The sequence below is a fragment of the Stegodyphus dumicola genome, chromosome 4 (genome assembly GCF_044657685.1).
Source record: "Stegodyphus dumicola isolate Sdum_Otavi_A_Nest chromosome 4, ASM4465768v1".
Taxonomy (NCBI): Eukaryota; Metazoa; Arthropoda; class Arachnida; order Araneae; family Eresidae; genus Stegodyphus; species Stegodyphus dumicola.
The window spans coordinates 220,704,236-220,731,370 of record NC_140771.1 but is presented as its reverse complement, the minus strand read 5'-3'; the positions used below and the strand labels follow the sequence as shown (position 1 = coordinate 220,731,370).

Genomic DNA, 27,135 nt, shown 5'->3' with positions numbered 1-27,135 from the left:
ATACTTCTAGTTGAGTACGCCCACATTCCAGACGGCTGATAATTCTACCACATAAAAAATCCTCCAAATGCTTCCTTTGTGTCATAACTATTCGGTTATTGCACTGAAATGCTTATAAAGCGCCTGCGAACAATTTTACTTCTTTGCCTGTATTCCTTATATATCACTCTCTTACACTCTCGTCATTGTGGCGTACCATCGGTGTCATCTGATTACTTCCTGAAATTTGCATATGATTCTTGAAGATGTGTGTAGTGATTTTACAGGTGATATATTTATTTTAGAGATTTTAGAGTTCGATTTCCGCGTGACTCCGAATTATCCTTAATTTATGGACATGAGTGTAATTATACAAAGACTTTCCTAATGGAAACTGTTTTGTTTTTGTAGTATTCTTGCGTGGGGAAAGAAGAGACTACAAATCCATTCATGCGGCCGAAATCGGTTATCTGCCATGAATTGAATTTGGGACAATTTACCATTTTTAATAAATAATCTTCGATTATTGGTTTTGGCCACAATTCGTGGTAGGACATCAACACATTATGATAAGTTATGCTACTTATTCCTTTATTGCCTTGAGATGTATTTTTAAGGATATTTTTGCAACATTGGAGTTAAAATGTAAAGAAAAATCATCTTACCCACAATTGCAATTAAGTAGAGTTGAAACGGACTAAGGGAAGATAAAGTGACTTGTGCTTTGTGCCAACTGGTCCCTGAAGATCCGGACATTTCCCAAACTGTCTTATCACTTTCGTCTTCATTTTTAAGCATCAGTCGCAGAGTACCAACTCCGTTTCCAAACATATGCGTAGCAAACTGCATACACAGAGGATTATTGTCACCTGTAGGGAGAAAACTGGGACTTCGAAGCATAGCAGTGTCTCCAGGTCGTCGAGGGTAAGCCGTATTGATGAAAGCAAAACCTTGAAATAATGATATTTATCTTTAAGAATCTATGAAATATTTCGTATTTATAAGGGAAGGAAAGAACTCAAGTATATAAAGTGAATAATGTCGCATTAGGGTGTATTTTGAATTTTGAGAGGACGAGTTAAATGGATTATGTTTGCTTATAAGATATGTCTCCCACCTTCTTGGCATGCCTTCGTGGTGTGGTGGTCTGCACGCTCAAAGCGTAATTGAGAGGTCCGTGGTTCGATTTCCGGCGAAGGCGTTTGCTCATTTTTCATGTCTCCGGCCTCGAATAACCTAATGTCTCTAAAGTGACACCCGAATTAAAAGGGTGTTGGATGATGATTTTCCTCACCCAGGATTTGGCGATTGGATCCCCTAAAAACCCCAGTCGCCCTTTCAAAGGTTGAGTATATAAGGTATTTCTCTCGCCTTCTTGGAATGCCTTCGTGGTGTGGTGGTCAGCAAACTCGGCGCGTATTCGAGAAATGCGTGGTTCGATTCCCAGCGAAGGTATTGCTCATTTTTTCATGTCTTTCATGTATGTATTTCTATTGATGTAAGAATACGAGGTATTTCTCCCGCCTTCTTAGCGTGGCTTCGTGGTGTAGTGCTCTGCACGCTCAGCGCGTAACTGAGAGGTCCGTGGTTCGATTCCCGGCGAAGGCGTTCCATATTTTTCATCTTTCCTGCTTTCAAAAAAATATCTAATGTCTCTACATGCTTATCAATTTAAAAACTGTGTAATTAAGCGAAACCAAGGGACTAGAAAATTATACTTATTATTTACAAATAAAATAAATTTGTTTATAAAAAACTGACAAATTTTAAATTCCCTTGAAATTATTTCTTTTACTTCAGATGTGAAAATTTGCAAAAAATTTTCAAATTCTTGCCACGAAATATTATCGCCCAGTATTATTTTTAAAGAAATTAAATAATGAAGAATCTGCATGAATGTATACATGTGTTTGGCACTGCCAAAAAATGACGGTACCTAGAGGCATTAAGTTTTGAATAACGTAGTCCTCCACATGAACATGGGCACCTGGAAGCCCTAATTTTGAATTTCGAATTAGTTTTATTATCTATTTCATATTTTGGAAAACTTTAATGAATTTTTGACTAAGAAATTTAACGATTTCAAAGTGAGTTGGGCAGTATTGTAATGAATAAAACATTTTTATCTCCAGCGAGCGAGACAGTCTATCGGAAATTCTAACTGTTTATATACTGTTTTTAAATACTTTGTGATATTTTGGTTAAATCTCATTTCATGTGGTGTAAGCGCCGAGAACGTGATATTTGATAGATTACGTAAACACACAAAACATTAATAATTAAAAGACAAAAAAATTTGTTAAAGACATCTTAGTAAGAAAACTGAACATTGATATGATAAACTGAGAAAAGACTGGGGGTGGGGAAAACAGAAAAATGTATGCCAATCCTTAACGCCACATCGAGAAATCTAAATATATACTACTATAGTGTTTTTAGAATTTTTTGTAATTTTACTGTTGAATTGTATATATGGCGTAAGTGCTAAGAAAATGATGCTTAATAATAAAACTAAAAAGAGAAAAAAATGGGTTATCAGGAGTGAGTGTAACAACAGATTGGTAGACTATGAACTCTAGCGCGAGCATAAAAAACATTAACAAACCGTTTTTAACGATTTTTAAAACATGAAACTTTTCAGATTTTTTTCTTCGTATTTTGGCAGTACTTTAAAACAGAGCACAAAACATCAATATTTGAACTCTAAGTTGCCAACCTCGTATTAAAAGAAACTATTTCAAACATTATTCTTTCTTTTGCAACAGGAATTGGGCAGTAACTCTTAACGCATTCATTAAATTCATAATGAATGAATTCATAATCACTCTGTCCTCATATGCCATGAGCAACAAAATTCTTGTTTTAAAACAAATCTAAACGCTCTTCGAAAACCATAAGAAACATTAGAGATTATTGTTACTCATATTTTTCACTTGCGTCGGTAATTAAAGCTTGCCTTTTTAGTGAATTTCCAAGTTTCAAAGGTTGTACTGAAAACATCCTACTTCCATGTGTGTCATATGACTCATTATAGGCTAGATCTAAGCATTACATACAAATAACAGAAGATAGTTCTTGCACCATTTCTTAAATATGCTTCCTTCTAGTTAATATGACTTCAAAAATAAAGGAAACCGTTTCTGAAACTAAAATCAGCTCTTGTAATTTTCAAGTTAACAATACAATTATTAAAATACAATGTATTTTATTTGTAAAATTACAGAATAAAGCATCAGAACTATAAACATGATCTTACATTTTATTTCTTATTTAGCTATTTGTTTTATTAAAAATTACGTAATTTAAAAAAGTGAAAATTTCACTCATCAAGAAATATTGGAAATCTGTATGTCCTATCTGCCGTGACGCTGAAGTTCACAACATAGTGACAGATGTTTATGTTGTTGTTACTTATGTTCACTTGTCTGACGTAGTCAGCCCAAGTCCTCGATATTCCTTGTGGCAAGGAACGCAAGTTACGCCTGTCGTTGACAACAGCCTTGAGCACCATACAGGTGACAGTGCGATTTAGCTCAGTTCCGCCCCCAATTTTAATGGACAGCACCCCAAAGCATGGAGGTAGGAAGTAAGCCTTTCCTACCTCCATGCCCCAAAGGGACGGGTCCGAGGGTCTCCCACCCCTCTTCCATTCCACCAATCCGCACGATAGGACTTTCGGCTCGCGGTATACTTAGAGTGTCGCCATGCCGTACCGACACCATAGATTTACAAACACCCATGCCTTCTCTGGGATTCGAATCCGTGCTCTCCTGCACGGCAGTCAGCTACGCTAACCATTATACCGGTTGGGGGCACAGATGTTTATAAAGGCGAGAATGAAAATGTGCCCAGAGCTGACTTTGTTTAAGTTAAGGCATAATTTACGCGCTCTTTGAAATTTAGTTGTTCAACTAAAACAACACTTAAGGATTTAATGGAATGTACAACTGGGAGAGTTTGATTATTAATCTCGAGGTTCACATTCACATGTTGGTTCTTCTTGTAACATGCAAACAGGATGACGCTGTATTTATCGGCATTAAGTTTAAACTTCCATAAGTCACACCGATGTGCAACTATATTCATATTGAATTTTAAATTAAAATTACTTATCTGAACGTGATTGATTTCGTCATAACAGCCGTATCATCTACATATTTGACAACTTGAGTTGAAGCTATTGAGTGCTTCCGGTAAATCATTTAAATAAATGTTGAAAAGACACGGCGCTAAGACCAAACCTTGCGGAACTCCTGAATGAATAATTCTTTTATTTTGGCTACTTTTATTTGAAAAGTTCGATATTTCAGGTATGACTTAAATATTTTTACCATTGTAATTGATAAGTGTATTTAAAGGTGGTGTTTGGTGTATTTAATTATGGCAAAGCACACTAGAGCTATCTGACTAAGGGGAGGGATGCCTTCGTGGAGGACTTTCTAAGGAAAACTGGCTCGTATACACGTTACGCACGGGGAAAACCCCGAAAACGCCCGTGCAGTCAGCCCGTTCGCGGAATTCGAACCTCGTATCGAACTACCAGTGTTCAGCGACTTTAACACTCGGCCGCTGGTGGGCCAGTTTATTTAAAGGAGACCTTCAAGTTACATATTGGCGAAGATCTTTTCCACATCAGAAAAGCATTAATTTACTGCAACAAACGTGTACTTGATTCTAAACTAATAAGTGGACTGTATAGCAAAAGAACTAACTAATTTATTTACAGTAATTAACTATTCAGATCTAATACATGCTCTGGCATGTTGCTTAGCCGAATCCAGATGGCCAAGTGAGAGTTTCTCTCCCTATCCAATAGGTGGCGCTATATTCTAACTTAACATGCCGCCGCCCGTTGAAATTACAAATTTCAACATGTAAATTACAAACAAACATACAATTTAACAAATCAAGAACAACTAATTCTACAATACAATATGAAAACTAATAGATAATCTTTCATCATGAATATAATATAAAATAATGTAACATTTTAAGAACATAAACATTCACTATGCTACAATCGAACTTATTCTTTAAACAATTCCATTTTAATGTAAAACACAATTTTCAATAAGAATATAATAATGTAAACTAAGCATTATTATCCTGGATAGGTAATAAACAAATTTTACTAATACATCGAATATACACACCATTTGATGTTTTCACTTTAACAACTCTGACCTTATTATCTTTACCAGGTAAAACTTCTAGAATTCTTGCTAAAGACCATTTAAATGGCGGAAGATTATCTTCCTTTAACACAACGAACATACCTGCCTTTAAATTTTCTTTATTAATAAACCATTTGGTGCGTTGTTGTAGATGATTTAAATAATCAGTTTGCCAACGTTTCCAAATAACTTGAATGAACTTGGTAATAACTTTCCATTTAGACAGTCTATTATCTGTAAGATGAGACAAATCTGGTTCAGGATATGAAGTAATGGAACGTCCAATTAAGAAATGACCCGGCGTTAAGGCTTCAAAGTCATTTGCATCTGTTGATAAGGGTAAAATTGGACGAGAATTGAGAATACCTTCAATCTGTGTGACAACAGTCCAAAATTCTTCTAAAGTTAATTTATAACTGCTGATTGTACGTTGAAGATGATATTTAAATGACTTAATACCAGCTTCCCATAAACCACCAAAATTTGGCGCTCTAGGTGGAATTAGTTTCCAATTTATACCTTCAGATGTTAAGAAATCTGCTATATCAGAATTAGATTTAAGGACTAAACTATGCAATTTTTTCAGTTCTGATTTTGCACCAACCATATTAGTACCGTTATCTGACATTATGGTATTACATTTTCCACGTCTAGCAATAAATCTTTTAATAGTAGCAAGTAATGAATCTGTGGTTAAATCAGTTACTACCTCTAAATGTATTGCTTTAGTAGCTAAACAAATGAATATAGCAACGTACACCTTTGCATAATTACCCTTTCTCTGATTTTTATACTTGATGAGGAATGGACCAGAAAAGTCAAGTCCACACGTATTAAATACAAACCCTGGATTAACTCTCTCACTAGGTAAATTTCCCATAAGTTGTTCACATACAATTGGTTTAATCTTAAAACATGTTACACATTCATGTACAACCTTTCGAGCAACATCTCGACCATTAATAACCCAAAATTTACTACGAACCTGATGCAATAGTGCTTGAGCACCAAGATGTAAATATTTAACATGGTAATACTGAAAAATTAATCTAGTAAATACATGATCTTTTGGCATTACATAAGGAAACTTTTGGTTGTAATTAAGATTACTATTGGCAAGTCTGCCTCCTACAATCATTATCTAGAAATGGACATAAAAATTTTAACTTACTTTTGGAAGAAACACAATTCTTATTTTTTAAAGACAGAATATCCTTGCTAAAATGCTGTAACTGTACATACCTGATAATGATTTTCTCAGCGTCATCCAATTCTTTAACAGTTAGAGAACATATTAAATGTTTTCCCTTACAATTGGCTATAAATCTACAAACAAAACTTAATACACGAATAATACGAATATAGTTATTACTAATGTTAAGAATATGATCTAAAACAAGGGAATTAGAGTTCACATTTAGATTAACTAAGTCATTACCCTTAAGTTTGAGTTCTTTGACGTATTCCACATCATCCATATCAGATGAAATTAATTCACAAGGATTAGTCAAAAACCTCTCCTTAGTCAAGAAAGTTGGTCCATACCACCATAAATCATTATGAAGAAGATCTTTAGGTTCAGCTCCACGTGATATCAAATCAGCTGAATTATTGTGAGTGTTAACATGGTACCACTCATGAACCGCAGTCATGCTTCGAATAACAGATACTCTATTAGCAACAAATGTCTTTAGTTGATAAGGTTCCTTCTTAATCCATGCTAATACTATTGACGAATCAGTGAAGTAATAAACCTTGACTATAGGCAGCTGAACGGCCTCTAATATTCTTTTCATTAGTTTTACCAACAGACCTGCACCACAAAGTTCCAAACGAGGAATGGTAATTGACTTCAGATGTGACACACGAGACTTGCTGCACAGAAGTCTTGATGAACATTCATTTGAAGATGACATACATTTCACATAAATTGCAGCACCATAGGCTTTCTGACTAGCATCACAGAATCCTATAATTTCTATTTGTTGTAATCCACTGGTTAGAACAAATCTGGGGATGCGATAATCGTTGACTATTTTTAGACTATGCAGAAATTCCTTCCATTCTTCAAAGTAATTTTTAGGAAGAGGTGTATTCCAATTTAATTTTAGAAGCCAAAGTTTTTGTAGAAATATTTTAGCCTTTGTCGTAACAGGTCCAATTAAACCTAACGGATCAAAGAGGCGACCTATCGTTGATAAGTCATCTCTTTTCGTGCCTGTTTCTTCAAAGTCAAGTATCTTTAAATCGTAAGAAAAACAGTCTGTAGACGTATTCCATGACATTCCTAAGGCCTTTGTAATCTGAGGCTTATCCGTAACTTGAAAGGAGTAATCCTGAGTAGCACTTTCTTTATTCTTCAATAATTCTGGATTGTTTGAACACCATTTGTGTAACTGCATTCCATCACGTTCTAGAAGACAGGTTAACTGTGCCTGCAACTCCTTGGCTTCTTGCATGGTATTAGCTCCAGTAATAATGTCGTCCACGTAACAGTCTTTCAGTATGGCTCTTGAGGCATGAGGAAAGTCTGTCGCTTCATCCATTGCTAACTGCTTCAGGACCCTTGTTGCAAGGAATGGTGCACTTGCTGTTCCGTATGTTACAGTCCTTAGACGGTAAGTCTGCACAGGACTACCAACTGATTCCTTCCACAAGATCAACTGCAGGTTTCGTTGAGATGGTTCAATAAGTATTTGCCTGTACATCTTCTGAACATCAGCTCCTAATGCATAGTTGTACTTTCGAAATCTAATAATAATAGAAAATAAATCTTCTTGAGTTATTCGCCCTATTAATACTGTCACTGAACTCAATATTATTAATATTGAGTTCAGTGACTTTCCATTGCTACTACCTAATGCCAGCATTTTCTATCTAATTTCTATCTAATGCCAGCGCGGATGCATTAAACACAACGCGAAGCTTGGTAGAGGCTTTCTCTGGCCGATAAACTCCATGATGACTAAGATAATTGCAAGTCGATGTTTCAATTTCTTGAACTTCTTCCATGTGATTTAGATCCTTATATTCTTTAATAAAATTCTTATACAATGTTTTCATCTTCGAATCGCTTTCTAGTCGATTACACACTTGATGCAATCTTTTCTCAGCCAGCGTTTTCGATTCTCCTAATTCTACACCTTCCCTTATGGGTAACTGAACTACGTATCTTCCATCATTTTGTCTATAGTGAGTACGCTTGAAATGTTCTTCACAGTATTTTTCTTCTTCACTCAAAGCATCCTCGATATTTTCAATGGATTCAACTTCCCAAAATCTTTGCAAAATTTCTTCAACTCTTTCTTCACTATTTAGAACTAAACCACAATAATTTACTTCTGAGTCACTCTTGCATGCACCAGACGCGATATATCCAAAAACTGTTTCTTGAAATATCAACGGTTGATTTTCTAATTCAAATTTTCCTTCTTTTAAAATCTCAAAGAACAATTCGGCCCCTAATAACATATCTATTTTGTTAGGTATTCCAAATTGCGGATCCGCCAATTCAATATCAATGGGAATATTTAATGACTGCACATCTAAACATCTTGATGGAGTTAATTGGTTATTTTAGAAATAACCAAGCAATTAACTGATCTTACATATGTTAAATCCTTATTCGAAATCTGTACATCTAGTTGATAATTAATATTTATAACGTTCTCATTAATTCCGGATACAGATGCAAAAATTCTTTCTTTCTTTAAATTTAACAAATTAGCAACTCCTTCACACAGGAAACAACTCATGCTGCCGTTATCAAGTATTGCGCGAACTGGGATTCTTTTTCCTTCGGAATTGCAAATATATATTATTGCAGTCGCCAATAAGACGTTTTTTCTGCGTGTCAAAAGACAACTTGATTGATTTTTATTAGAGACATATGCGTTCTTGTTTATAATTTCGTCACTCCCTGATTCCATTTTTGTTTTGTCTAACTTATGTTCGATGGCGCCATTTCTGAGCAGGCGATGTATTAATGAATGGTGTTTTTTATGGCATTCCGAACACCTGAACTTAGAATTGCATTTTGCGATTAAATGCTCGTTACTGAGACAGTTTAGACACAATTTATGGGTTTTAACTATTTCATATCTTTGATTTGGATTTAATTTCAAAAATGAATCACATTTATGCAGTGGATGATTATTATTTTTGCATATAACACAAATCGAAACACTATCGGTTTTAACCATCAGAGCCTTTGATTTCGAATTTTTTTCTAACGGATATTTCATTTTATTAGTACTACGGTTAATGTTATCCAATAACTGGCATCTTTTCTCTAAAAACGAAATTAATTCATCAAAAGTAGGAACTTCCGTAGCATTAATTCTTAGTTCAAATTGTTTGCGCGTTTCAAAATCTAGTTTCTGAAGTACGATATTTAATAACAGAATATCCGATAAATTATTTTTCTCATATTTTAAAACATTCAAAGCCCTAATGTTTTTAGTAACATTATCTATTACATATCTTATTCCTTTAGACGATTCGAATGTTAAAATACGTAAATCCATTATTGACTTTATATGCGTCTCAATTAATATTCTTTTATTTTCATACCTATCTTGAAGAGCTTTAAATAGAGAACTAAAAGTATCATCAACAGTTTCAAGATTTTTTGCTTCATCAGTTAATGCAGCCTTTAAATAGTAGAGTTTCTGAACTTCTGTTAATTGCGTGTTATTCGCTATGATGTTTTCGAATTGAATCTTAAAATTATTCCATTCGGTATATTTACCAGAAAACTTAGGAATTGGTAATTCTGGCAAACGTATTTGTACTTTAGGATCAAATTTACTACAGTCATTTTCATTTTCAGAATGTGCTATAGATGATAGAATTTCCATAATTCTTACCTCTAGAACTTCCGTTCTTTCTTCCATTTCGGCGATTTCTTCATCGATGTCTGTGACATCTTTTTCATCAACGCTTTCGAAATATCTAATCCTCAAGTTTCTAATATCCATTTGAATGCTTTGTAGCAATCTATACTTTATTTGAATTTCATTCTTATTCGAACTATCATCATATTCCTTCACTACATTTTCTAACCTAGTTAGTTTCGCTTTTAACGAAGTTTTGTTTCTATCTAATGCCAGCATTTTGTTCACTTCTCCGGCTCTGCTGACCATGTACTATGATTCTAAACTAATAAGTGGACTGTATAGCAAAAGAACTAACTAATTTATTTACAGTAATTAACTATTCAGATCTAATACATGCTCTGGCATGTTGCTTAGCCGAATCCAGATGGCCAAGTGAGAGTTTCTCTCCCTATCCAATAGGTGGCGCTATATTCTAACTTAACAAAACGCTATTCATTAATGTATCAATTACTTACTGTCTCTACGACATTCAAAATTTCCATGATGGTGGTGTAAATCTAAACTAGTTGTTATTAATAAAGTCGTTGATTTCAAGGTTTTTTGCGTCAATCATCTGTGCGTAATTCGTTCAAAACTCTTTCCCAGGCAGAGAAGCAGGCTAATCGGACAATAACTAGAAGGCTGCCATGAGTTTTTATCCGGATTTTAATAATCCCTGCAAGTTTTCACTACTCTTTACATTCCTAAAATCCGGGAAAACCCAAGGCAACCTATTCAGGATTCGTTTTAGACGAACAATTAAATTTCAAAGAGCGCGGAATTTCTGTCTTAAAGAGAACTAACGCTGCTTGTATGGCGATTTACTGTCTCACTGGGAGAAAATCAAAATTATATTTACGCATCAAAAGAACCAGATATATCACTCCAATTCATCTTCTTTTATTCTATGCTGTCCCAGTGTGGACACAGCGCTCAAAACTTATAGGATGAAACTCGCAATATTTCAAAACAAAATTATGAGAGCAATTACTAACGCGCCGTGATTTGGCCTAAATCAACGACTTTACCTAGGTCTTGAAATTCCGCATGCGCAAGATTATATTCTTGCAAGTTCTCGTAACGTCTACAGCAAAATTTTGAACACTAATTACTCCCGTTCATATTGGTCAGTTAGTTGACTACGATCCTTCCACTGAAAATGCCTCGCCCACGCACAGTTCATCACAAATCTGCATATTAATCTGCATTGTGACTGCACCTGTACATACCTTCTTCTTTAGTATCTAATTTGTATTGCACTTCTTTTATATTCTTATTCCATTGTCCTTTTTCTGTGCACATCAAGGGCTTAAAAATATTTTGTATCTCTCCATTTCATGTTTCCTCCAACCACATGTAAGCACCACATTATAGTAAATCTCCTATCCGCCTGTCGGAAATCTTTTGCAACCAGCTGGGACTAGCATCTATAGTCCCAGCTGGTTGCAAAAGAAGAGTAAAATACTATGGCAGCCACAGTAAATTTGCTCGTACAGTTTAATTTTTCACCGCTTTGTGTTTATGTATATACTAAGCCAATGACCTAGAGCTCTCCGAAATTCCGCTCAAAACAATTATGCCTGTTTCAAAGCCACGGTCAATGGTCTTCAGAAATCATAGAAGTGATAGAAATTCGAGATGTAATACGAAGACTGTGGCTCCTTCTCACAGTTGCAATGTCTGCGCTTTCCACTTTATGGCATTTTTTCAATGCGCTTGGTTCCTGATATGTGCTTATAGATGCACCATCAGTACGAAAACCTCCCTGTGACATTGCGAACATATCAGAGTGCGACAACTGCAATGATGCGCCAACATCACAGTGACCTCGTGTGTAGGTTGTAGCAATGCTGATGTGATATTACTACAACGTTACTGTGATGTTGATGTGACGTCACAATGCGATAGTGAAGTATTTTAAAGCTTCCTAGATAATGATGAAATCTTGAAGCATTTTTTTTTTTTTCCTCGAACTTTTTCGTCAACTTTCTGGATCAAGTCATCATTAATGGCGGACAGTTCGCTCACTTTGTCCTGATGGTGTACAACTGCACTACCATTTTTATATTACTTAACCCATTTTCTTACCATTCCATCGGTCACAGCTTTGTCACGCTATATTTCAGAAATCTGCCTATGAATTTCGGCGGCTTTCACGTCTTTTTACAATCGACTGCATTTTCAGTAATGTATTTTACACAAAACTGTAGAACTAGGCGAACTCTTCTGTAATAGAGTTACGAGTACCTCGCCATAAGTGGTGTCAGAGCTTGTCAAGCACGAATCATAAGTTTGTTCAAGCTTATAGATGTCTTTGGTAAGCTTAAAAATAGATGCTTGTAGGCGAAGATGAAAGATATTCAGTACGCCTGTGAGGGCTGTGGCGGCTACATTTTAGTATTTTTAAAAAATAACCCTATAAACTTAATATTTACGTTCAAAGGAATGAAAGTCACCTGTTATGAAAAACTAAAAAGTGCTTTCTTCTTCTGTGAATTAAAAAAAAAATACTTTTATACAATGCTTTTTATACAAACTTTCATACAATAACTTGTTTATGCATAAGAAATTAGATAAACATATAAATAAAAAATGGTTTAAGAAATCTACTTAAAAATAATAACTACATTTTTAATTCCCCTAATCTTGAAACTATTCTTAAAATTTTCAAGGAATATTTTAGCATTCATGTTATAAATTATTTATGAAATGAGCAAACGAGTTTCTCGTTGGAATCTAATATTTTATTTATTTATTTCTACTTAATTATAAATGCTTGCCATTTATATTTATACTGTGAATTTTCTGAATTGTGATGTGAAATCGTCTCGGTTTCAAACCCTTATAGTTTTCTTCCAACTAACTGAGTCATTTTATTGACAAATCATTTAGAATTTATCTAGACTTTAAACTGTTGCAGTGAACAGTAACGTACCTCCTGTTTGTTCATCTTTCCCGTAACTGCTGTGATCTCTCGGTGGACCAGTATGAAAACTAGTGCTTCCACGGCCCAGTTCCCAATCAAAATCGTCCTCTTCCATGTTTTCCCAGTCACAAAAACCTCCCTCGAAAGTGCAGTGTCCAATACATGCTTCTTTAGTTGGCATGGTATCAAATCGTACGTCATCAAGAGCGACATAGCCTCTAGGAAGAAAACATGTAAGCATTTGAAAGCAGCCTTAATCAAGTAATATATACTTATTACAAAAAAAAAGTGTAAAGAATTAAAAAATTAAGAAATAAAGAAAAATTAAAAAATTTAAAAAAAAAAAAAAAGTGTAAAGAATTAACATTTAGCAAAGAAAATACTTTGCACTGAGACTACTAAACATCTGTTTTACAGTGCAGTGTTTAATTACAGTAAGAATCTACATCTTCGATTCCGAGGAAAATTCTGCTGTGTCCTAGTAAGCAATTCCTAATGAGGGGCAAATACAGCCCTCTTTTTAGATGAGTACCGTTAACCATTCCTTCCACGTTTTGATTACATTGGTAAAGGAAGTTTAGAATACATGAAATATTTATCGTATTTTTATTATAACATGTTACACTGAAACTCAAATTTGCAATCAGAGCTTCTACATTCCCCACAGATTTTATATATCAAAATTTTTAAAATATTGCTGTTTTTTGGAATTTTTGTGGTGTTTTATGAATGATAATTAATATGTATGAATCAATATTTTAAATAATTTAACAATATTTCAAACAATTCAGTTAATATTTTAATATACAGATATATATTTATACTAATTAATATATTGATTACTTTTATATATTAATTAATTTTATTAATATTTATATTATTATATTTTAAATTATCAAAGTACGACATAAAAATTTCATCTTAATCGTAAATACAATGAAAATGATGAGAAGCATTTATTTAAATATGCGAATTCTAAAATTTGTAAAGTTCTATTATGTTAATCTAATCAACTATTATCATTTAGATATTTCCCGTCACTTCGTTTTTCCGTTTCCCCACTTGAATGCAAATTGAATTTTAGAACATTTTAGATGAGGTGTTTCGGATTGAAAGACAGAGAGTGTTTTTACCTTCGAAGCTATGTTATTAAGTTTCGCTAGCTCTGATAGATTATAGTTCTTCGGCTTGGCGCATATCTGCCGACATTTAAATTGTTATGCCGGTGAGAAGTTTGAGCCTACTTCGCGTTAAATCTGTTGTGTAGCCTTTGGCTACTAATTTTTAAATCTTGAATTGGAATGTCCTTTTAAATTACGAGTACCTCGCCGTAAGTGGTGTCAGAGCTTGTCAAGCAGGAATTATAAGTTTGTTTTAAAGTTCTGATTTAATAAAAATGTTGTTTTAGACCTTTTGAATATTCTTTCTAGACGAAGCAACAATCCGCTCCAAGTCTGTTAGGAGTTTGATACAAGTTTATGCTACCGAAGAATACCAAACTCTATAAATTTGCTAAGTACATAAGAATTTCTCGCATTCGTTTATGCATGCTTTCTTGCTGTAAGCGACATCTAAGCTAAGAAGTGCAAAATCCGTGGTTCATACCTCGGCTGGAGCATAGCTGATTTTTCATGTATCCTTCACCGAAAATCTTAAAAGCTTCTAGTACGTCGTTACAAGCAAGCGGCAAAAAAACTATTTTCATGTCAGTGTGGGCTATGCGAAAAATTTTAGGGTTCTCATAAATAAATAATTGCATTATATCTCGTTCATCACTATTTTTAGATCGTAGAATCTCAAAGCAGAAAGAAATATACAAAAGTAATATTCTTTACGTCTATTCTTCAAAATTTGTTTATTGGTTGCCATATCTGAGATTAGCGAATGAAATAGAAAATTCTCTGAACAAAACTTACAATGCATGAAACAGCTCTTTCATATTTTATCTAAACAACTGGAGTAATATATTTTATAGATTGTAGTATGATTAGTATAAAGTTTATGTTAACACATTCAGAAATAACTCTATTTTCTTTTGCGGTTAACTCTTTTTAAGATAAAGAAAACTGGCCATGTATTTCAATTCTATTCACTTATACCGTAAAAAAAATCAATTTTGAATTATTACTAAAATATATATTGGCATGTAGAAAATTTAAATAATATACAATAAATTATACAAATATATTTAAATAATATATATAAATAATATATATAAATAATATTTAATATTACCTAATATTTAAGAAACATATCATTAAATATAGTATGTCTTCACACTTTTTATTTTTTTCTCACTGAACTAGTTATCTGCTTTCATTGCAAAAGTTATTGGTCGTAAGATTCTTTCTACAGCTATATTATTTCAATAAATCCCTGATAGTAACAAAAAGAAATACTAGCGTTAGATGATACTTTACTAATGCAATGAAACTGATTTAATAAATAATTTTGTTTTATTAATAATTAAAAATGTAAAAAAGTCTACGCAATGACAATTAAATTCTACTTTTTTTAACCTTTCCCTTACCTGTAAGTAAGCCTTTTTTGCGACTGATTAACTGGCACAGCTTCGAATAAAATTTGATGTTTATCTCCGTAGCTATATGCTACATCACCCAGATACCAAGAACCATCAGATCTATCCTTGCTTTCCCAAAGGATGGTTTCGGCTCCAAGAGAATTGCGGAGTATAACTCGTAAAGATTTGGCACTCAGTCCATTTATATTGTAAAAAAAAGAAAGGCACAGTCCAGATGGGCCAGTATGGTTATACATGGGACTTAATAACCGACTTGCATCCTTATGCAATTCCATTTCTTTTGCTAATTCAGATGTTTCGTAGAAAACATAACCGCTGTTCTTATCTGCACCAGTGTGGTCAGTCCTAGGCCCACCGATCCAGTACGAGGAAACACCCATTCCAGTTCGCCAATGAATGTTACCGGCAGTAATGTTTTCGGGCACATTCCAATAACACATTGTTAACCGGATTACAGAACCGAAGTCGCACGTTTCAGGCACAGCCTCTAGATCAAAGTCTCTCCGAGCACGCATTAGAGGGCTGTTGATTTTCTTAGTTTGAAGCAAATGAACCCAGTATGCCAAAATAAGAAAAGCTATTTCGATGTACCTAATATTCATGGTGACGGTTAGTATGGCACAAAGAATGGACAGCACTGTATGGAAAATTTGAGAAGACTAAGCCCACACTGAAAACGAAATTCCAATAGTGCTAACCAAAATGAAAATTCTGACACAGTTTCTACACACTCTGTTTCTACTAAATATATTTAACATAAAGAAATTTAAGCAAAACTTGCAAAGCATATTTGTAAGGCCATCACTTGCTTTTCGGTTAATTCAAAGCATTCGAAACGTGCTTCTTTGCATGCATGACAGATGTGCATTGCTTCAGTTTATGTCCAGTTATAATGCCTTTCGCGAAGGCTTTTGAAAGAAATATTGCTTTTAAATAGTAAATTCCTTCCTAGAAAATATAATTCATTCTCGCTAAGTGTAGCCGTCAAACTTTTTTTCGAACACCAGAAAGCGTATTTATTAGCGTGCTTCAAATCTCAACTAGCGACAAGTTAATGGATTCAGTGCTCTTTTTGTTGCTCGTAGCATACTGACCGTTCTGTTAAGTGAAATGCATCAATAGGATCGCTTAACAGAGACGAAACTCCTGTTTTGTCGTTCTCATTCTCGTAAATGCTATACTGTTCAAAAGTATGTACGAATAAATGCAAAAGTAACAACTGCACGCGACATGCAATAATTCTGGCCTCTTTATTTATTTATTTATTTATTTATTTATTTTGAAAGCACATTTACTTTTTTAGTTTTATTTTTTATATCCGCTTTTCTCTTTTTTTAACAGCAATACAATCTTTTGCACGTTTTAAGATTTAGTTGTTCGATTCGTGAGCGCACTGAAAAGGGGAAAACGCGAACTTTTGTTGTCATAGCAAAGCATCAACAAGGGGTGATACAATAAGTGCAATATACCATTGTAATGACACTGGTTACTTTTTTTAATTGCCTCTAGCTCTAGAGGAAACAGATTTGATAAAGGGATTCGGAAGTAGCACTGCAAATGCATCTTCTTATATTCTCCCTCTATTCAGTTGTAACTTTTAAAGCAAAGGGAAACGAAAGCAAATACATTTTGAGCAATTTCTTTTTATGACTGAGATGGATTAGTTTAAAGTCGGTGGGGGGATGACATAAAGATCTGCAAATATGAGTTTTAAATGAGATTTTAACTCTCTACCTTTGAAAAAAAAATGTATAAAAACATTTCGTTAAAGCTTCAGTTAATCTTGTAAAACTTAGACAAAATTTAATAGTGTGTTTTCGCTCAACGCAAGAGCAATTTTATGATTTTCTAGAACTTACGTTTAAAACAGTATGTCATGAGACGAACATGTGATATGTTGTTTCAGATAACAAATAATAGCCGTGAATTATATATGTCATTTTTTTCCCATAGTTTCACTTGTTCAGGTGTTGTCATCCATACAATAGAAACACGCAAAGTTATCATACAAAATGTTCATCCTCTATTTTGTGTTACATATTAGAAGTAAGCATATAAAGAAACTATCCAAAATAAAACACTAAATTACTTTTACTACAGATTCCCCACTCCAAAAGTAGTATATTCGAGTTTGCTTTCAAACTAAGTCTACAGTTTTGAAATATTCTTTAGTGATGCCATAGCTGAACACAAAATTTATTTCCTCTACTTTTTCCGTCTTGCATCTTGGCGAATGGGCTGGCTATATGAGAGCTTTTGCATTTTCCCTCATGTGTAACATAAATAGGAGCCAGTTTTCCTCCACGAATGCACTCCTTTCCCTCAGGCAGACAGTTAGCCCTCGTGTGCTTTGCCTTAAAGAGAAAAAAGAATTAGAAAGAAAAAAAAAAAAAAAAAAAAATTCCCCGTCTTGGATGTTTGATGCAAAACGGTGTAGAGTCTCTCTCTGTTAGGTAGCATCCACAAAGTCAAGACTTGTGAAGACATAAGCGAATTATCTCTACGTCTAGATAAAGTCACAGAACATAAGAAGTGTGTAAAAGACCCTTTTAATTAAGAACTCAGTATAAACAGTATACTCAGTATAGTTGAACAGAAGACAGTTCTTGTGCTTCCAAAATCAGCCAGCATTTCGGACGTAACTCAAAAGTAAGGAATTTCAAATTAAAACTAAGCTAAATCTTAAACTAGACCAAAGTACACAGAAATGATTAGCGCGCAAGATGGCTGTAACCGAAACCGGCGCGAAAAGCACTATTGGAAAGAATAAAGCAACGAAGACAGACTGCTAACGTAGAATATCAACTAATAATGTGACCTTCAGCTGGCGGAACATGCTCTATCTAAAAAATCTAAAACTTTAAATACCTTTAAATACTACCTTTTTCTCCCTCATTTAAATACGCACCAACTTAAATTAGCATTCTGGCAAGAAAGCGAAAAGTGACAGTAGAGCTGCATAACATAAAATAACTGGTTGATTAGAATAAATAAATGCTTTACAACGGAATAATAAGAAACTACTGTTCGTTACCTAACACGGCAGAAACATAATAGTTTATTATTCAGTATTTCTGAATAAAAGAACTCTACACCAAGACGGTCATTTACAAAACTAGACGTCTCAGACAGAATCTGTTACGGAGGCTATCTCTTTCTAATTTTGCTATAGTAACATAAATACCATTGGTACGGATTATATAAAAATTTCATGAAGCAATATTTTTTTACTCATACAATTTTGAGTAAAAAAGTACATTTCACCTTTTTATGCACTTTGATTTTATGAATCCGGTTTTTATTATATGTCATATTTTAGTTCATTATATTATATATTTTAAACTCAGAGAATCTGAATGATTATTATTATTCATTATTAATCTTAATTAAATTACAGAGATAAGGCTTAATTAATGTAACTAAATCATTTATCAATTTAATAATTAAATATATAAATACATGTGGAATTTAAAATATTTCTTTTTCTCGCTGAAAAATTCATTTCTTCTGACAGTTTTTTCTACCACAGAAGAGAAATTTGCCATCCCTGCTTTAAAAATTTTAATTTGGCCTAATGCCAAATTTTTTATAAAAGAGGTGAAAAACTATAATTTTTAAATTTTAAGTTTTGTTTTCTTTTTCTAATGTTATATTTTTTAAGCCTAGAACTGAAAAAGGTGCATCAAATTTTATGTATTTTAAGACCTGATTTGTAAAATTGCTTTCTTAAATTCGATATTTATATTGAGAATAATTTATAAAATAATTATTTATTATTCTTTTAATCGTATGTTGCTTGAAATTATTTACAATGAATTTTATGCTAAGCGTTCATTGCCAACTCTCGTATATATAAACCCTAGTGTAGGAAACATATTTCAGTCATGATTAAACCATCAAAGAAAGCATCGTAATGGATCTTCAAAGAATTCTTTTGAATTTCTTCGATAAGTAGCCAGCTTTGTAATTAAAATTAACCATTCTTCTTTATAAATTGTTTAATTTGCATATGATTTTACTTTCATTATACTCGCATCTTTTGACACAGCGGAGAGGGGAATAACAATAAAAAAATCTGAAAGCTTTCGGGATTGTATATTACACCTAAACGTACTTTTTTATTATTATTATTTACAGACACATACACGTTTCTAGAGCATTTCGGCTAATGTCTCTTTGGGCTAAAAATATTTAAAAACAGTATATCTTTAAATTTTTCGATAGACAGTCTTTCGCGCCCCGAGATTCAAAACCTGGACAATATGGGTCGAGTGTGCTTCCAGTTACACAGCGAAGGCATGCGAAAAGGAGGAAGGAAATACCTTATAACTTTATATACAATAAATTTAGTTTAAAGTTTAATATGCTATCTGAAATATAAACTGAATTAAAATTATTTAACGTTTTTAGTTATTCGATGCAAAATGACGTTACGCGATTAATAGCCCTTCTTGCCTAACGCCTCTGTTGGGCTAATCAAAATAAATTACTAACTTTTAATTATTTATTCCTTCAAGATTAGTGGTTCCTAAACTATCCTACCCTCCATTTTCCTAAAAAAAAAAAAAAAAAAAAAAAAAAAAAAAAATGCTTGATTATTTTTGCGCCATTTACAACATAATGTTACTCCTACACGATTTATTCTGTATCACTAAATACATCATAAAACTCCTGTTTTATGATGTTATAGGCCACTGATGATTTAGTTATAGGCCACTGTTTATCAAGTTCCTTGAGATTCCATCTTACAACCTCTTTTGGGTCGTGACCAAGTCATGATCCAAAAGAGGTTTACAAGACAATTTTTGGTATGTCGCTAAACGTTCTGAAATTTCTGTTTTGCTTTATAGGATTAGATATATAAAAGAATAAATATAAAGTATAAAACGGTTCAAAACCTAATCCAATTGCGTGCTGACAGCAGCAACAAGTGGCGGTAATAATGCAAACAAAATTAAAAAATGCGTTTCAAATTCATCACATATTCAATTCGAAATAAATCACGTGCAAAAACCGAAAAACCAGAAGTGCAACAGTAAACTGCAAAGAATAGGAGACAGAACAAATGCCAAAATCAAAAATGAAATGGGAAATTTACATCTTTCGCTGCGTCGTCTTCAGGGGGTTGGTACAAAGAAAGAAGTAAATCTACTTCTTTTTCAGAGACTGTTAACAGATTACTCTTGTTTCACTCTTGTCCAAAGAGAAGGGACTTTCATTCGAGTCATTTCTTGAAATATAAATCTTAATCGAAGAAATGGAATGCATTATTCATTTACGTCGGTAAGCATACGGTTTTAACTCAGGCCAAAAAATCAACTGCTTACCATAGGTACCAGTTTCATACCATGCGTTTGATAGTATTATTGCTTAAAGAAATTATGTTTATAAGTAGGCAATTAACTTTAACTGTATGCAAGCATAGATTTAAAGCAAAGTACTTTTCCACTATGCATATAAATAATTACGTTTTTGTAATCAACTCTTTTTACTCTTTACTCTTTGCAATCAACAGAATCACAACTATCACATGTACCATTTTTAATGAAGAGAGTAAGCTGACCATTCTTGTAATTATAATACAATGATTTTTTTTTTTTTTTCTGTTTTAAAACCCGTATTCGGTGTTAAAAATATTGTTTTGTTAAATTTACTTTTTACAGTAATCACATTATTAACACTAATTTTCCCAGTCACACAGTCAGGCCCTAGTCAGGACACAAAATTCGATTTTCCTTTTGCCAAAAACTCCATTACTGTCCATTTTGATGAAAACTCCATTACTGTCATTAATTTAAATAATAAAATTATGCGGAAGCTACAAGGTATTTCCGGTAGTTGGGACCTCATTTCTCCTATAATACATTATAATGAAAAATAAGAAGACAGAAGTTTTACAAAATTTTATTTAATTGATGTCAGTGTTTAAAGATTTATAAGTATTATGCTGATGGAACATAATATATTTTATCCTGCCTTAATGAATATGTCTATTACAACTTTGTAAATATATTTGATTCTGAAAAAGCAATGCATTTAAACTATTTGTTCGAAAACGTGGCTAAAGATGATTTACATTAAATATGGATCTTAACTGTGTATTTCCTCTTGCGGAGTTTCTCCAAATTAATTAGAGAATTTTATCAGAACAGCCTCAATTCTGAGGACAGAAAATTCTGTAAATACTAAATGTAACTTTGCACATGATCCCCATACCTTAATATTTCTAGTTAGCAACGTGTTCATCATGCAATACAGTAAAATATTGAATTACTCACATTACTTTGTAGAATTCAAAATTCCGAAAATATTCGAGAACAAATTGGTTGGCTTAGATCACTCTTCATTGCTTATTACCGAAAGATTTCGACAGTGCTTTTGTTATATTTAAGGACAAACCCCAAAACTGGTGACTAAGAATTTCTTCTATCATACAGCATTCGTTGTTAACTGGTTCTATGAAGCTATCAGTTACTAATGTCTAAGCTAATTTTGATGTAAACGTATGGAGCTTATCATACTTAATGTATTAAAGTACATAATAGGACATTATATATTTTTATAGTGTTATTGGTTAATAAAATAATAGCCTTACAGAACAGATTTTTTAGTCCATATAAAAAATGTGTTTTCTTAGTAGCAGAATCTTCGTTTTTACAACGAATAAGTCTGGAACTTTTTAATGAAAGAATACGGCATTATAGCGAAATTCAAGTAATATTCTATTCTCAAGAGTTTTACCGTGTAATTTCTGTGCTCAAGAAGTTCGTATACATCTATTCCCAATGAAATCATTATGTCGGGAACCAAAGACACTTGTAATTCCCGACATATTCAGCTTAAATCTTCAGGAATTAGTAAATTCGGTTTTGGCTTATTTGATTACGTGCTGTCTGCCTAATGGAAGGAGAGCCTTAAGAGAAGACCTTCTAAGAGAAACAACTTCGTATACATCTTACTCATGAGGGGGGGGGGGAATCACGGAAACGTCCATGTAGCCAGCCCGTTCGCCTGGAATCGAACCCAGGTCGAGCTACCACTGTTCAACAATCTTACCGTTCGGCCGCTAGTAGTGGCTTTAGGAAATTCGGAAAACATGCCATTGCAGTTTCTGTCTACCAGCTTTACAGCACAGATTTAGCCGGCTGATACGAGACTGAACAAAATCTCAGGATACTGTAACGCTAATCGTTTTAGCTGCGATTGAAGAAAATAGACTTATTATTTGCATGAAAACTAGCTGAAAAGTGAATCTTTAATAGGAAATGATTTACACCGCTATCTAGTACCAACTACGAATGGTTACTACACTGTTAGAAGACAATTTCTGAGCAACGAAGGATTTTTAAATACTTTTCTTTTGCTACCAAAAGAAAAGATGAAGAAATTTTAAACTTTAGTAAAGTTTAAGTAGCTTCAATTAATATTATTATATTATCAATAAGCATATTTTTGCACTTTTTTAATTTTATTTTTACATTTATTTAAAGAAATTATATTTATATGCGAGAACTACATTTATCATTTACATTTATATAGAGATAAAATTTCGGGCCAGAATGTTAAAATTTTGAAATGCACTACTATAAGTTGTGGTTTAAACTATGTAAAAATAAAAGAGATATTGAAACGCAGCAGTTTATTAAGTGACAAATTTAAGTAATGCATGCCTATTAACTACTTTCAGTAGTAAAAATTACCGGAAAGTTAAAATTAATACTTTTATTTTTATAAAATTAAGGTTGTTTTAAGAAAAACAATTTTTCACAACGTAAAAACTTTAAAAGTTTTTAATATTCATTTAGAAATCCATGAATGTAGATTCATCACCATTTTTGTTTCTTCCTTTGTTAATTTTGACTTCAGATATAAACATTTTGGTTTCACTAACATGCATTTCTAGCTTAACCAAATTAACAAAATATAAGTAGAGAATGCTTTAAAGGAAGCAGAATATATTTGCTGTGGAATATATTTTATGATTCATTTCAATATAATCTCATTTTCATGCAGATTTTATATAAAACTTTAGCAATTGTATTACATTAAATAATTTTTTAAAAAAATCTCCAGTTGTGAAAAAAAAGCAAAAAATGAAAAATGCAAAATAAATATTTTTTTAAAAAATTTTAAGTAAAAAAAATGGACTTTAATTTCAAATTGCTACCGGAAAAAAAGTAAACCGAAGCTACAGTTGATTTCAATAAAAGTCGAACGCTGATCACGTCCGATTTTTTTTTTTTTTTTTTTTTTTTTTTTTTTTTTTTTAAATCTTTTCAATGAGAGCAAAAGAGCAGAACAGCCGGAAGTTGAAAGAAGACTACCTGAATTCGAATCAGTAGAGTTAATCGCTTCCGCTGCATCTTTCTGTTGCGGAATGAAGTGACATATATCTTCTCAATTATGCGAAAAATACTTAGATACAATGTAGTTCAAAATACGCTGAATGATCTTTTCATGTCATTTTTATGCGGACATTATTATCCGTTCCAGAAACATAGTCATTATTTTTCTACAGTGCTATAAAAGACGTAAAATAATAAAGCATTTGAAAGAAAATACGCTTTCTGTATTTCCATGTATTTTAAAATGAACCAAACATTAACACTTCTTTCTTTTTATACGATGAGCTTCTAAGGATACTCTGCACTATTTTTAGAGACAATTGCTTGAATTATCTCTAAAAATAGTTTAGCTGCTGATGATGGTTCGGTAAAACCATCGACACTAGTCCTGTAAAAATTTGCAACTCTAACGTTGATTTTTGCCGTTTGAATTCTAAATTAATTGCTTGAATATTTTTAAACAAGTCTTCTCCAAAAGCAGAAAATAAGTCTTCTCGCTTAAAAGCATGAAGAAAGCAATTGTTCTTTTCCATATTCTTTTCATGCACTAAAATGCGCAATAAAATGTCTAGTGTCATTTAACGACTGAAGTTAAAAAACAACGTAGGAAGCACCAAATGCATTACAGAATATAAAACTTACAAATTTTTACTATGAGCTGAGCTTCATAGGATCACGAATAACTTATCTGAGCAAAAACAAGTAATATAAAAAAAAATTTAAAGTCAATTCCTACGTAGGTCAACAAAAAAATTTTAAAAATACATTTTTTTTAAATTTTTGATTTAAAAAAATGTAATTTAAAAAAATTTCAAACTTTTAATATGTGAAAAAACTATTAACATCAAGTGTCATCCACTAAAAGTTTTAAAAAATGTATTTGAACTTGAGTGGATGAATAAAAAATATTTATTTTATTAACGATTGAAAATTAATTAATTAATAATTAATTAAATAAAAAAATTTAAAAGTCAAGAAAAATTTTTAAATACAATAAAAATTTTAATATACAAAAAAATTTAATATGTGAAAAAACTGTATTAGCATCAAATGTCATCCACTACAAGTTTAAAATAAGGTATTTGAACTTGAGTAAATGAATAAAAAATATTGTATTAAAGATTGAAAATTTGAACAAGATATAGGAAGAGTGTGAGATAATTTAAAAAATGCCGTGTATGACGAAAGGTATCTCCGATTATCAACATTCAAATTGGCACTAGATGATTTTTAAATGTGTTTTAAAGTAACCAATATAACATAACTAACACTCAATGATTTCTGGAAACATCATTTTAATATCATCCATTACTTAACACTCAAACCTAGCAAAAAGTGACTTACAGGACCATTAGTTCTGCCTGGAGGAAATTATGGCCAGATTGAATTGCATGCAGACATTTTTAGCACTTTGAACCTTAAAACATTTCTCTCTCTCTCTCTCTCTATGATACTGTGTTTCTAATCTCTAAGCAAAACCATGGGATAGGAAGTTAACATGAAAGAACCACAACATCTTCAAAAGTAGCAAAAAGAGACAAATGTGGAAAAAAATATCTTCAGAAAAATAGAAAGAAAGAAAAAGTCTAGTTCCCTGATCTGAGAAACTTGTTCAAATTGGAGTAAGGTACAAAGTTTTCACGTAAAGATATCACCTTGATAAAGCAGTAGCAAGCTACATCATAAGCCTTTTCAATGACAATGCTATGTCTCGCTTTAGAAACATTTTAAAATACAGGCAGTAATAAATCACAGTAGACAAGTTTTGAGTGAAACAGAGGCTCAGCGAGTCTCAAGCAGAGTGGCACTTAAAAACAAAGAAAAGGTAAAAGAAGGTGCCCCATAAAGACAAGTACATAATGTTTTGTGGAAACAAATTTCGCGTACAACTAAAAGTCTTTCTCGTCACTTTCTACTGCTTACTCTTTTTTTGTACAGGTACAGCAAAATCCAGTTTTCGTCTTTTTCATCTGTTTAATGCTGTGTTAATTTTTTTTTTTTTTTTTTTTTTTGTCGTATATTAAATAATTTCTATCAGTTTTGATTTCTGAACTTATGTTCAAAATACTCTTGTAAAGTGTAAATAAGTAATCATCTGTGGTCCAAGAACTAATTACTCGATTTTAGATTAATTCCTGCGAGAAAATTGTTGCAATTAATGAACAGCCTACAGAAGCAAATTAAACTCGTGAACCAAGGTTTCATTATATATGCAAGTCAATGTTTTCGATTTGGTACAATGGACTCATAATAGAAGAAGTTTCGTTAAACACGATGCACATGAGAGAGAAATTACTACTTATGCCAAGACCTAATCCCAAGCTCTGCTGAGCACAATTTGCCTTTCCCCACTTGCAGTCAAAACCATCCAAGATCATTCGCAATAACAATCACTGTGTGATTTTTAAAGAGCTGGAAAGAGAACTTAGTATATCTTTTTGTCCGTCTTAATTTGAATACACAAGGTTGCTGACGATAAACGTCATAATTTAGATAATACCATTCTTTTTCAATAATATTCCGCTATTCTCAATATTAGACTCAGTCTATAAAATTATTGTGCATTAAAAATAATATCTTACAAATGGCGAACAGGCAAATTATGCTTGCCATTACATTATGTGTTCCATGCAGTGAATTCGCTACCACACTTGCTAGAATTTTAGATCATTGTTCGCCGAATATTGGCAGTTCTACTTTAGATCATTGTTCGTCGAATATTGGCAGTTGTACTTTCCTTAAAAGTCGCTGCAAAGCAAGAGTCTGCGGCCCTTATACCCGGGCATCATAATTGGACTGATGAATTCGAAAGTCGGGAAATTATGCGATTACCAATAATTTCCCTCAAGAAAGCCATTGTTTGTAGCTGAAAATATGAAATCAGTCGATAAAACGTTACAGCACTAGGCACGTTCCGAACATTTGCAACACGTTTGTTGCCTGCAAATTACAATATATTCATTTTTAAAGTAAAATTAAATAATTTTCATCCTCTGCCTAGTGGAGAGCCTTTCTCCAATAAAATCTCCAAGGGTTGGCTATGCAGTTTTAATAAAGAAAGGAAGGAAAAAATGCAAGAAAGAGTTATTTACTATTTAAATCTTAACGTTAATTATGCGCCCCGCAATACATTATAAATTCATACATAATATTCGTAACAATATCTCAATAAATACGATTAAAAATTATTGTATAAAAATACCAGGAGAGAATCACAGAATAAGCCCAGCTGATAGGAGTCATTCCATAGCACTCAGTGTGCTCTTGATAAGAGGTTACATACGGAATATTT

The 27,135-nt window shown here is 32.8% G+C and overlaps 1 protein-coding gene across 2 annotated transcripts in view; it reads right to left on the bottom strand.

Annotated features, from left to right (window-relative positions):
• LOC118186667 (MAM and LDL-receptor class A domain-containing protein 1-like) overlaps positions 1–25,405 on the bottom strand; it is a 49,173-nt gene extending 23,768 nt beyond the window's left edge. The window contains exons 1-3 of one of the 2 annotated variants that reach the window (XM_085816005.1): positions 25,188–25,405; positions 12,966–13,174; positions 645–929 (exon numbers count right to left, since the gene is read on the bottom strand). In XM_085816005.1, coding sequence (XP_085672131.1) covers positions 645–929; positions 12,966–13,174; positions 25,188–25,195 — 502 coding nt within the window. In that variant the 5' untranslated portion in view covers positions 25,196–25,405. Of the gene's footprint in view, positions 1–644; positions 930–12,965; positions 13,175–15,486; positions 16,665–25,187 lie in introns of those variants that run through there. The other variant, XM_035356790.2, reaches the window with a different exon arrangement.
• Between the last annotated feature and the right edge of the window lie 1,730 nt (positions 25,406–27,135).